General features: G+C 41.9%; 1 protein-coding gene across 1 annotated transcript; it reads left to right on the top strand.

Annotated features, from left to right (window-relative positions):
- Positions 1 to 613: 613 nt before the first annotated feature.
- Positions 614 to 11,704, top strand: LOC106560239 (sodium-dependent phosphate transport protein 2B). The gene is made up of 13 exons (XM_014122891.2): positions 614 to 747; positions 1,655 to 1,704; positions 1,814 to 1,948; positions 3,800 to 3,928; positions 4,275 to 4,418; positions 4,786 to 4,897; positions 5,061 to 5,256; positions 7,418 to 7,513; positions 8,381 to 8,501; positions 9,170 to 9,337; positions 9,990 to 10,106; positions 10,278 to 10,402; positions 10,523 to 11,704. The coding sequence occupies exons 2-13, from the start codon at positions 1,659 to 1,661 to the stop codon at positions 11,072 to 11,074; spliced, it is 1,941 nt and encodes a 646-aa protein (XP_013978366.1). The 5' UTR covers positions 614 to 747; positions 1,655 to 1,658; the 3' UTR covers positions 11,075 to 11,704.
- Positions 11,705 to 12,256: the final 552 nt, after the last annotated feature.

Here is a 12,256-nt window from a genome sequence, read left to right as displayed (position 1 = left end):
CATCTTCTTTCTTTATTTTGATAAAGTGAACACTTAAACAAAATACTAACAAATGACAAAACGACAGTTCCATAAGGTACAAGACTATAACGGAAAACAACCACTCACAAACCCAAAGGAAAAAAACAGGCTGCCTAAGTATGGCTTCCAATCAGAGACAACAAGAAACACCTGCCTCTGATTGGAAACCATACTCGGCCAAGCATGGAAAAAGAAACATAGAAATAGAAAACTAGAACCAAAATCCCCTAGAACCAAAAAACCCCAAAACACACAAAACAAACACCCCCTGCCACGCCCTGACCATACTACAATTACAAATGACCCCTTTACTGGTCAGGACATGACAGATATTAGAAAATGTGGCAATACTGTAAATCCATGTTGAAATCATCAAGGTTATTTGGTTAAGCCTAGTTAATTTGCTACTTTTCTTTTCGGGATATTCTGAGATTGACTGCGACTATCATCCCGCAAAAAGGTTAGCCTACTTTTTACCTAGTGCCAACAAAGTGGTAAAAACCCATGCCAGAGTAGTAATATTCCATCATACACTAATAATTTGATGTTGCCTGGCCTACATTCACTGCAGATGCTCAGGTAAGATCACTCACTCACTGTCAGAGCGCTCCTTTTGCCACGGACTTTGAACAGTCAGGGTCCAGCGTGTTTTGCGCTTTATAAGCAGCATGCGGTAAGTATCCAGGTAGCTCAGGTGAAGGACTCCTGCAAAAGCCTCCACTGCAGGTGCGTATTACCACTCTTCATACTGCAATACACCACACATTAGAAACAAGACTCATTCAGGTAATATCACAACAAAATACAACTACAACAAACAAACAAGGTTATGTTAGGAATTGTTACCTATAGCTGTATGCGCTTATAACATCTAAATTATTATTATTATTATTATTATTGATGGCACTCAGCTACACACAATGTGGAGCCAATGACTGGTCGAGCTTGTTTTCAGGAGTGCTACCTTCTGCTGTTTTACCTCGCTTTCTTTTTTTGTCAAATGTTGCAAAGTTAACATTGATATAACTGTTATTGTTATTATTAGAATAATAGGTATTCATTGTATTAGTTCTAGCCTAGTAATAGGCATAGTATGCCTCTGTTGTACACTATTTTTGTTTGAGATAACAAATTTGTATCCTTGGAAAATTTGAGCTTAGAGAGCTTTACTGATTCAACTTTTTGTATGGTTTCTTGAGGATTGTGGGCCCCTAGCATACAGTCATATTTGCATTTCTATGTGGACTTTATCAACGTGGATGTGAAAAAGCAACATCACCATGAGTTCTTCCCATGGAATAAGTTTCCATAATTTAAAGGAGAAATTGTCATATTTGGTAACATCTTGTGACAGGCACAAGATTGCTTGGCTATGCGTTGGAGGATACAAAAATACAAACAATTTAGGAACTATCAAATAGAGGTGTCTCAATATAAAAGGACTGTGCATTTGTTTCCTCTGAGAGAGAAAAAGATTTAAAAAGTGAACAGGTACTGGCTTTTAACATTTAAATGTTTTTCCTTCCAAATTGATTTATTCAAGTCAAAACTGTTTAGCCTTACTCCAATATACCTTGAGGTTTGCTACATGATCTTCATGGTTTACCGCAAAGTAAGTTATTTTTTCCTATAGGGCAATGCCTCTTCATCCAGAATTCAGAGATATTCTGTCTCCCACTCTTGGTATGTACAGTAGGCTACGCTTTACTATCTATGAAATCCATACCTCACCACCAGGCAGCATCACCGCACACAGAGGCAACCTCCACTCACAATTATCCTAATCTCACAGATGATGCTGGTAACGCACCTAAAGACTCAGTCGTCCTGTCGGCATATTCTACCATGGACCTGGTGGACAAGGACCCGGATGAGGATGACCCCTGGAACCTCCCTGAACTGCAGGACACTGGACTCAAGTGGTCAGGTGAGATAGAGTGTGGTTGCATCTGAAATTGTGTCGGAAATTGCACCTTATTCCCAACAAGGTGGACAGCTTTTGACCTCTGGGCGCTCGTCAAACGTTGTGCAATACAGTGCCCCTTGGCGCTTTTCCTATTTTGTTGCGTTACAACCTGTAATTTAAATAGATTTTTATTTGTATTTTATGTACAAAATAGTTAAAATTGGTGAAGAGAAATGAAAAAAATTACTTGTTTCAAAAAATTCTAAAAAATACAAAACGGAAAAGTGGTATATGCATATGTATTCACCCTTTTGCTATGAAGCCCCTAAATAAGATCTGGTGCAACCAATTACCTTCAGAAGTCACATAATTAGTTAAAATCCACCTGTGTGCAATCTAAGTGTCATATGATCTGTCACATGATCTCAGTATATATACACCTGTTCTGAAAGGCCCCAGTCTGCCACACCACTAATCAAGCGGCACCACCAAGCAAGTGACACAATGAAGACCAAGGAGCTCTCCAAACAGATCAGGGACAAAGTTGTGGAGAAGTACAGATCAGGGTTGGGTTATAAAAAAATATCAGAAACTTTGAACATCCCACGGAGCACCATTAAATCCATTATAAAAAAAATTGAAAGAATATGGCACCACAACAAACCTGCCAAGAGAGGGTCGCCCACCAAATCTCATGGAACAGGCAAGGAGGGCATTAATCAGAGAGGCAACAAAGAGACCATAGATAACCCTGAAGGAGCTGCAAAGTTCCACAGCTGAGATTGGAGAATCTGTCCATAGGACCACTTTAAGCCGTACACTCCACAGATCTGGGCTTTACAGAAGAGTAGCCTGAAAAAAGCCATTCCTTAAAGAAAAAAATAAGCAAACACGTTTGGTGTTCACCAAAAGGCATGTGGGAAACTCCCCAAACATATGGAAGTTGGTACTCTGGTCAGATGGCCATCATGAAAAACGTTATGTCTGGCACAAACCCTACACCTCTCATCACCCCGAGAACAGCATCCCCACAGTGAAGCATGGTGGTGGCAGCATCATGCTGTGGGGATGTTTTTCATCGGCAGGGACTGGGAAACTGGTCAGAATTGAAGGAATGATGGATTGCGCTAAATACAGGGAAATTCTTGAGGGGAACCTGTTTCAGTCTTCCAGAGATTTGAGACTGGGACGGAGGTTCACCTTCCAGTAGGAGGGTGAACCTCCGTCCCAATGACACTAAGCATACTGCTAAAGCAACACTTGAGTGGTTTAAGGGGAAACATTTAAGTGTCTTGGAATGGCCTAGTCAAAGCCCAGACCTCAATCCAATTGAGAATCTGTGGTATGACTTAAAGATTGCTGTACACAAGCGGAACCCATCCAACCTGAAGGAGCTGGAGCAGTTTTGCCTTGAAGAATGGGCAAACATCCCAGTGGCTATATGTGCCAAGCTTATAGAGACATACCCCAAGAGACTTGCAGCTGTAATTGCTGCAAAAGGTGGCTCTACAAAGTATTGACTTTTGGGGGTGAATAGTTTTGCACACTCAGGTTTTCAATTTTTTTGTCTTATTTCTTGATTGTTTCACAATAAAAAAATATTTTGCATCTTCAAAATGGTAGGCATGTTGTGAAAATCAAATGATACAAACCCCCCAAAAATGAATTTTAATTCCAGGTTGTAAGGCAACAAAATAGGAAAAATGCCAGGGGCGGTGAATACTTTCGCAAGCCACTTTATGTGGGGAATAGGGTGCCATTTCAGACACAGCCTAGCTCACCTTCTTCACCTATCACTGGGATGAAAATCAATGTTGAAGTGAGAACCTGTGTGACTACACCAACAAAAATTCAGTCTCTCTTTGGAAACAGAGTTGGATGCCAAAGGGAAGGTTATGCGGGTTCTGACTTCCATCGTCAAGTTCATTCTGCTGGTTGGATTTCTCTACATGTTCGTCTGCTCTCTGGACGTCCTGAGCTCTGCTTTCCAGCTAGTTGGAGGTAACATTAAACCCGCTCTCTCTCTCTGTCAGAGTAGACAAAATGAATTCAACCCAACCCAATCATATAATATACAGTCATAATCAAATTAAGGTAATTAAAAGTGAATCTTTGTTGACAACCAGGTCCTGATAAGGGACCTATTGTCCCTACTTATGTATTAGCTCTGCTCATTTAATGATACTCTCATACTTTCATGTTGATGACATTACACAATATTATTCACAATTACAACTGTCCTCTTATTCTGTTTCTGAGTACCATAAAATGGGCTGTTTATGGATATCAAAGCATTTATGGGATGTTTTCATGATGAATTTGGCTGTGTGTCACTATGTATCCATAGGTAAGGCAGCCGGGGACATCTTCCAGGACAACGCGGTGCTGTCCAACCCTGTGGCTGGCCTGGTAATTGGTGTACTGGTCACAGTGTTAGTCCAGAGTTCCAGCACGTCCTCCTCTATTGTGGTCAGCATGGTGTCTTCTGGATGTGAGTATACACACACATACAAGTACACATGGGACACATACACACATGCACACATAGACATTCACGCATGTACAGGATGCACATACACACACAAACAGATAGCCTAGCGGTTAAGAGCGTTAGGCCAGTAACCAAAATGTTGCTAGTTTGAATCCCCAAGCCAATGTGAAAAATCTGTATGTGCCCTTGAGCAAGGCACTTAACACAAATTGCTCCTATAAGTTGCTCTGGATAAAAGCGTCTGCTAAAATATAAACAAACACATTTGCACTCACTTATACATACACATCTGTATACATAACTACATGATCAACGCCAAGTGATTATTGTCTCTTATAAACCTAAAGTGATTGTATCTTCATTGAAGTGCTGGAGGTCCAGTCTGCAGTGCCTGTCATTATGGGAGCCAACATTGGAACCTCAGTCACCAACACTATCGTGGCGATGATGCAGGCAGGAGACAGAAATGAGTTCCGCAGGTACATCTGACTGGATAACTTTCTAAGCAGCCTAAATTGGTAGAAGTTTACTTCACCATGTTGGACTATAAAAAAAACATTCTAATTTGTTGCTTGGTAACAAGCAGAATTGTATCATGCTGGATAAATAGTGAGATGTAGATCCTGGTGTTATTTCTTCCAGGGCATTTGCTGGTGCCACGGTGCATGACTTCTTTAACTGGCTGTCTGTGCTGATCCTGCTGCCGCTGGAGGCGGCCACTGGTGTCCTGTATAAACTCACCAAGATTGTCATCAACTCCTTTAACATCCAGGGCGGTGACAATGCCCCTGACCTGCTAAACGTCATCACTGACCCCCTCACCAGTGCCATCATAGAGGTAGGAGCAGCATTTCACCATCATGAAGCATCTTGTTAATCACTATATAAAATCCTATTCTGGATGATGTCATCTGGTGTACATCATGTGATTTTAACTAACTATGAGCAAGCAAAGGTTAGTACTTTTGCTCCTGCCCAGACATTGCAGACATCAACCAATGGTTGCGTGCTACGTTGTCAACTGTGTCATCGAATGATAGATTTCTATAACATAGGTGGTCCTGTGTGGCTCATTCGGTAGAGCATGGCGCTTACAACAGCAAATATTGTCGGTTCGACTCCCGCTGGGGCCACCCATATGTAAAATGTATGCACGCATGATTGTAAGCTGCTATGGATAAAAGTGTCTGCTAAATGGCATTTATTATTATTACATGAGTGTCCCTAATGCACCTGATAAAGCATTAACTACAATATGAGAAGTGAAACGTATTAGAATGTATTTACAGTGCATTCGGAAAGTATTCAGACGCCATGACATTTTCCACATTTTGTTACGTTACCGCCTTATACTAAAATAGATGAAATAAAAATAATTCCTCAACAATCTACACACAATACCCCATAATGACAAAATGAAAACAGGTTTTTATAAATTTTCGCAAATTTAGAAAACATTTAAAACAGAAATATTTACATAAGTATTCAGACCCTTTGCTCTGAGACTCGAAATTTAGCTCAGGTGCATCCTGTTTCCATTGATCATCCTTGAGATGTTTCTACAACTTCATTGGAGTCCACCTGTGGTAAATTCTATTGATTGTACATGATTTGGAAAGGCACACACCTGTCTATATAAGGTCCCACAGTTGACAGTGCATGTCAGAGCAAAAACCAAGCAATGAGGTCTAAGGAATTGTCCGTAAAGCTCCGAGACAGGAATGTGTCGAGGCACAGATCTGGGGAAGGGTACCACAACATTTCTGCAGCATTGAAGGTCCCCAAGAACACAGTGGCCTCCATCATTCTTAAATGGAAGAAGTTTGGAACCACCAAGACTCTTCCTAGAGCTGGCCACCTGGCCAAACTGAGAAATCGGGGGAGAAGGGCCTTGGTCAGGGAGTTGAACAAGAACCCGATGGTCACTCTGACAGAGCTCCAGAGTTCCTCTGTGGAGATGGGAGAAACTTCCAGAAGGACAACCATCTCTGCAGCTCTCCACCAATCAGGCCTTTATGTTAGAGTGGCCAGACAGAAGCCACTCCTCAGTAAAAGGCACATGACAGTCCACTTGGAGTTTGCCAAAAGGCACCTAAAGACTCTCAGACCATGAGAATCAAGATTCTCTGGTCTGATGAAACCATGATTGAACTCTTTGGCCTGAATGCCAACCGTCACTTCTAGAGGAAACCTGGCACCATCCCTACGGTGGTGGCAGCATAATGCTGTGGGGATGTTTTTCAGCGCCAGGGACTGGGAGACTAGTCAGGATTGAGGGAAATATGAACGGAGCAAAGTACTGAGAGATCCTTGATGAAAACCTGCTCCAAAGCGCTGAGGACCTCAGACCTCATCCAACAGGACAATGACCCTAAGCACACAGCCAAGACATCGCAGGAGTGGCTTCGGGACAAGTCTCTGAATATCGTTGAGTGGCCCAATCAGAGCCAGGACTTGAACCCAATCGAACATCTCTGGAGAGACCTGAAAATAGCTGTGCAGCAACGCTCCCCACCCAACCTGACAGAGCTTGAGAGGATCTGCAGAGAAGAATGGGAGAAACTCCCCAAATATAGTTGTGCCAAGCTTGTAGCGTCATACCCAAGAAGACTCAAGGCTGTAATTGCTGCCAAAGGTGCTTCAACAAAGTACTGAGTAAAGGGTCTGAATACTTATGTAAATATTATATTTCAGTTTTTATTTTTTTTAATAAATTGGCAAAAATGTTTTAAAAAATCCTGTTTTTGCTTCATTATTATGGGGTATTGTTTGTAGATTGATGAGGAAATATTTTTTTAAATACATTTCAGAATAAGACTGTAACGTAACAAAATGTGTAAAAAGTAATAAGAATACTTTCCAAAGGCTAGCAAGACACCTATACAACCCTGAAACATATTTGAAACATCAGCTTAATGTTACATTTGAGTTGATAGAGAACTTTAGTAGGCTATACTAAAATGATATACAACTGAACAGAAACCTTTCTTTTCCTCTAGCTGGATAAAACGGTCATCAGTGACATTGCCACGGGTGACCCAGCGGCCAGAAACAAGAGTCTGATCAAAATCTGGTGCAAAACAGAGAAAATCACGGTAAGACCCTATCATAATAGTCGTGTCACACCAGGAATTATTCATCAGATAGTGAAACAATGGGATATTTTTGACGAAGTTTGTGATGATTGATGATGAAGACTTTTCCGACAGTAAAAAAACAAGTTAACACTGTAGTAGAGCTGGGAGTTCTATCTCTTAAGCCCTCTGTCGCAGGGTTAAAAACTGAAACAGCTAAAAACTGACAGCTTTTAGCTTGGCCAGAGTGATTCTACTTATAAGGACCAGTGCTTTATTGCCACTATACCATGATGAAGGTGGGATTTTCTTAAAGGCCCAGTGCAGTCAAAAACGTGATTTCCTGTGTTTTTATATATATTTTCCACTATGGGTTTGGAATAATACTGTGAAATTGTGAAAATTGTTATAATGCCCTTTTAGTGTAGGAGCTGTTTGAAAAGACCGCCTTAAATGTCAGCCTGTTTTGGTGTCAGCCTGTTTTAGCATGCCTTGTGACATCACCAGGTGGTAAATCAGTTAATAGACCAATAAGAGAGTTCCAAACCTTTCTGCTAATAATAGCACATTTTCAGTTTTCCCCTCCCAACTCAGACCACTTTCAGACAGTCCTATCAAAATTCCAGCTTGAAAAATTGCTCTTTGCTAAGAAGCTATTTTTGTTTCTTTTTGACCATTTTAATTGAAAACAATTACAGTAAAGTACTTAACTGTTACCCAGAAAGGATTTGATATTGAGATAAAAACAGCTGTGTTGGACCTTTAATAAAATGCCCTTTATTTACTAGTCAATGTGGATGTTATTGTTTCCATAGGTTTTGATTACAATGATTATGCACTGTGCATTTTATCTGTATTGGCGAAAAAACTATTATTATTATTTTTTAGACTCTTTTAAATATAACAGTTCCCTCAGCTGCCAACTGCACAATCGGCGTTCCCTGTTGGGTGGAAGGCAACAAGACATGGACGCAGATAAATGTGACTGAGACGATCAATCTAGAGAGATGTAAGTACAGCACAATCACTGTGCCCATGATCCCATAAAAGGCCTATACAAAGCAATTTGGGTTACCTGATACGCTCAGCCAAACATCTGTGAAACCAGAGAACAAGCCCCCCACCACCACCACCACCACCACCACCTGACACAAGGACAATGACTTCCATTCAGTCTATTTAGGGACTCCCCTCACCTCTTCTACCTGCTAAAATACCCTCCCCTCACCCCCCTCTACCCGCTTAAAAGTCCCGTTCATTCTGGCCAGCTGAAGCACCTGAGTGGCCCAAGGCCGAACGACGGGCCAGCACTCCCAAGTCTAACACAGCCAAACAAAATTAATAACTGTATGCTTGGAAAATCAGCCAATCAAAACAAGGGAAAGGGTCATCACTCTCATTTTGGCTTGGATCAGATCCTGTTGTAATGTAACCCATTACTTTGGGTCACCAGACATGTCAGGGCTAAGTGTAGAAGCTATGGGAAAAAAAACATGTTGACTGTTGAAGTAACATTCTTCCTATCCTTTCCATCAAATCGGTGGAAGTCCTGTCAGGACAGAAAAATTACCTTATCACTAATCTCACCAAACAAATTACCTTCTCTCTAATCTTTCAGCTTTATCCCACCTTTGTCCCAGGTATATCTTTAATAACATTTGGCATCTTCCCATGCAGGCAACCATATCTTTGCCTATGCTAACCTGCCTGACCTGGCTGTGGGCCTCATCCTGCTGGCCCTGTCGCTGCTCATCCTCTGTACCTGCCTCATCCTCATCGTCAAGCTGCTCAACTCCATGCTCAAGGGACAGGTGGCCGTGGTCATCAAAATGGTGCTCAACACAGGTGAGAAGACATTGGCTATCTTCCCAATCTACTCAGAACGCTGGTAGAACATACGCCCTGTTTGATAAAACAGGATTAGCCACTCTGCAGATTGAAGGTCACATAAGGTGCTCTGGTCCTGTTACATGACTATCCTGTGATTCTTACGGTCACTTTGATGTTCATGTTGAAAGTAATCCTAAAATTCACTTTGATGTTTATGTTGAAAGTAATCCTAAAATTCACTTTGATGTTTATGTCGAAAGTAATCCTAAAATTTACTTTGATGTTTATGTCGAAAGTAATCAAAAATTCACTTTGATGTTTATGTTGAAAGTAATCCTAAAATTCACTTTGATGTTGAAGGGGTCACAATACAGTCAAAGTGATCTTAAGGTTATGGTCTCCAAGCTTTTTAACTTTTATTTAACTAGGCAAGTCAGTTAAGAACAAATTCTTATTTACAATGACAGCCTGCCCCGGCCAAACCCTAACTCGGATGACGCTGTGCCAATTGTGCGCCGCCCTATGGGACACCCAATCACGGCCAGTTGTGATACAGCCTGGAATCAAACCAGGGTCTGTAGTGACGCTTCTAGCACTGAGATGCAGTGCTTAGACCGCTGCGCCACTCGGGAGCCCATGCTTAACCTGCTCTGTCTTGTCTGTTCAGACTTCCCCTTCCCCTTCGGCTGGGTCACTGGTTACATTGCCATCCTGGTCGGAGCAGGAATGACCTTCATCGTTCAGAGCAGCTCTGTCTTCACCTCTGCAATCACGCCCCTTGTTGGTGAGTAGTTAGGCATATTTGTTTAGCGTCTATCTATCCATTTACCTTTAGCTGTCTCCTATTGCATCCGAACCTACTGGTACACTCAAGTATTCTTTCAGTATCATGTAACCATGCATGTATTATTTTTCTCTGCCCCATGTCTTATTCCTTCTCTCTATCGTCCAACAGGTATTGGTGTTATTAGCCTTGAGAGAGCCTATCCCCTGACATTGGGCTCTAATATCGGCACAACTACCACTGCTATTCTTGCTGCTATGGCTGCTCCAGGGGAAACCCTGGCCAACTCTCTGCAGGTTTGTTGTAGTAATCATTTATTTTTTATGGCGGTGTCATATTGCTCTCTGTCTCTCTCTGTCTCTCTATACATCAGTGTTATTGAAGTCTCACTCAACCTGTTTGTATCTCCTCTGCAGATTGCACTGTGCCATTTCTTCTTCAACATAGCGGGGATCCTGCTGTGGTATCCTATCCCCTTCACTCGGATCCCCATCCGCTTGGCCAGAGCCCTGGGGAACCGCACAGCCAACTACCGCTGGTTCGCAGTGATCTACCTCCTGCTCTGCTTCTTCCTCATGCCCCTGACCATCCTGGGGCTCTCCCTGGCCGGCTGGCAGGCCCTGGTGGGGGTGGCCGTGCCCATCGTTGTCCTGGCCATCTTCATCATCATCGTCAACCTGATGCAGACGCGTTGTCCTCGGTACCTGCCCAGCAGGCTCCGGAACTGGGACTTCTTGCCCCGCCCCCTGCACTCCATGGCCCCCTGGGATCGAGTGGTGATGTCTGGCATGGCCTTCTGCGGCACCCGCTGCTGCTGCTGCTGTAAGTGTTGCCAGAAGACTGAGGATGAAGAGAAGGGTGGTAAGGAGAGGAAGAAGAGTCAAGAGATGTATGATAACCCAGCCCTAACCAGAGACGATGAGCCACTAGAAGTTCCCAAGGAAACTGTGAAAGCTACACAGCTCTGACACAGTTATGAATTCACTGTAACATATCTGTAAGACATATATAACCTATTTGTAACATATATATATAATCCTCCACATTTGCTCACGCTTTACGGAGTTAACACGTCTCTGTTTCGGTGATACTGTATCATGAAGTGGTGAAGGCCCGAACACGGCAACTGTACTTCTTGCCGGAGAACATCACCAAAAAGTGTTGAGTATCCACTGTATATATTTATTGGGGTGTAATACATATATTGCTAAAACCACTCCATGGAATCATACAACAGACTCATTATGCACATCCGTCATATATTTTTGATAATGTTTATTGAATGTACCATTTCAACTTTAATGATGAAATAGAACGGGATAAACATGCACTTTTTATTGAATTGATGTATCACTGACTATTTAAAAATGTTTTACCTTTTGATATTTGTAAATAATACAAATTGTTAGATGTAAACAGAATGTTGTGATATATTTCCAATTAGTGTAATGTTCCTATTTGATAATTTACTGTATTGCATTGGGTATTGTATCATGACTGACTGTAATTTTACATTCTGTCAGACTGAATACATGTTGGTATTTGTTTTATATGGAGTTTCACAGTATATTCTCTCATCAATAAATATTAGAAACCAATGCATCCGTTTGTGTCATGCTTATAGGAAAACAACTGAAAGGGTATTTGCATGGTTGAGTTGGTATTATGATATATTTGTGTTGTAGAATATATATTTTAGATTTCAAAATGCCTAGTCATGTGATTGATAATGCATAACTGTAAGCTAATGGGTACAGTAGACTGGTTACTCCGGGGAAGTTGTGCTCCACTGCTGTAGCTGGTTTTTGGGAGGTTGTATCAGTGTGTACTACTGATAGTAGTAAGTGAAATGTATCAGATGTGCCTTTGGACAGTAGCCATCTGGGCAGAACTTTTCCCTGGTCAGGAGTGAAGGCCAACATCCTGCTGGCCCATAGAGACCAGCAGGTACACTGTACGCACGCTGCATCACCTCCTGCCACGTACATTCCTGTCCTGCCCTATAGTTCACCTGGTAGACCACCCCTGCTCAAGCCAAGGTGCACTTCATGAGTAGAACTCTGAATACGGTGATAGTACTTTATAGTTAACTACAGTATCTAAATCAATTGGCACAAATGGCAGCAGATCAGAAAACCAAATAAAAGGTT

The sequence above is a fragment of the Salmo salar genome, chromosome ssa10 (assembly GCF_905237065.1).
Source record: "Salmo salar chromosome ssa10, Ssal_v3.1, whole genome shotgun sequence".
NCBI classification, from domain to species: domain Eukaryota; kingdom Metazoa; phylum Chordata; class Actinopteri; order Salmoniformes; family Salmonidae; genus Salmo; species Salmo salar.
Note: the sequence above shows the minus strand (reverse complement) of the source record. Positions and strands in the feature narration are given on the sequence as shown.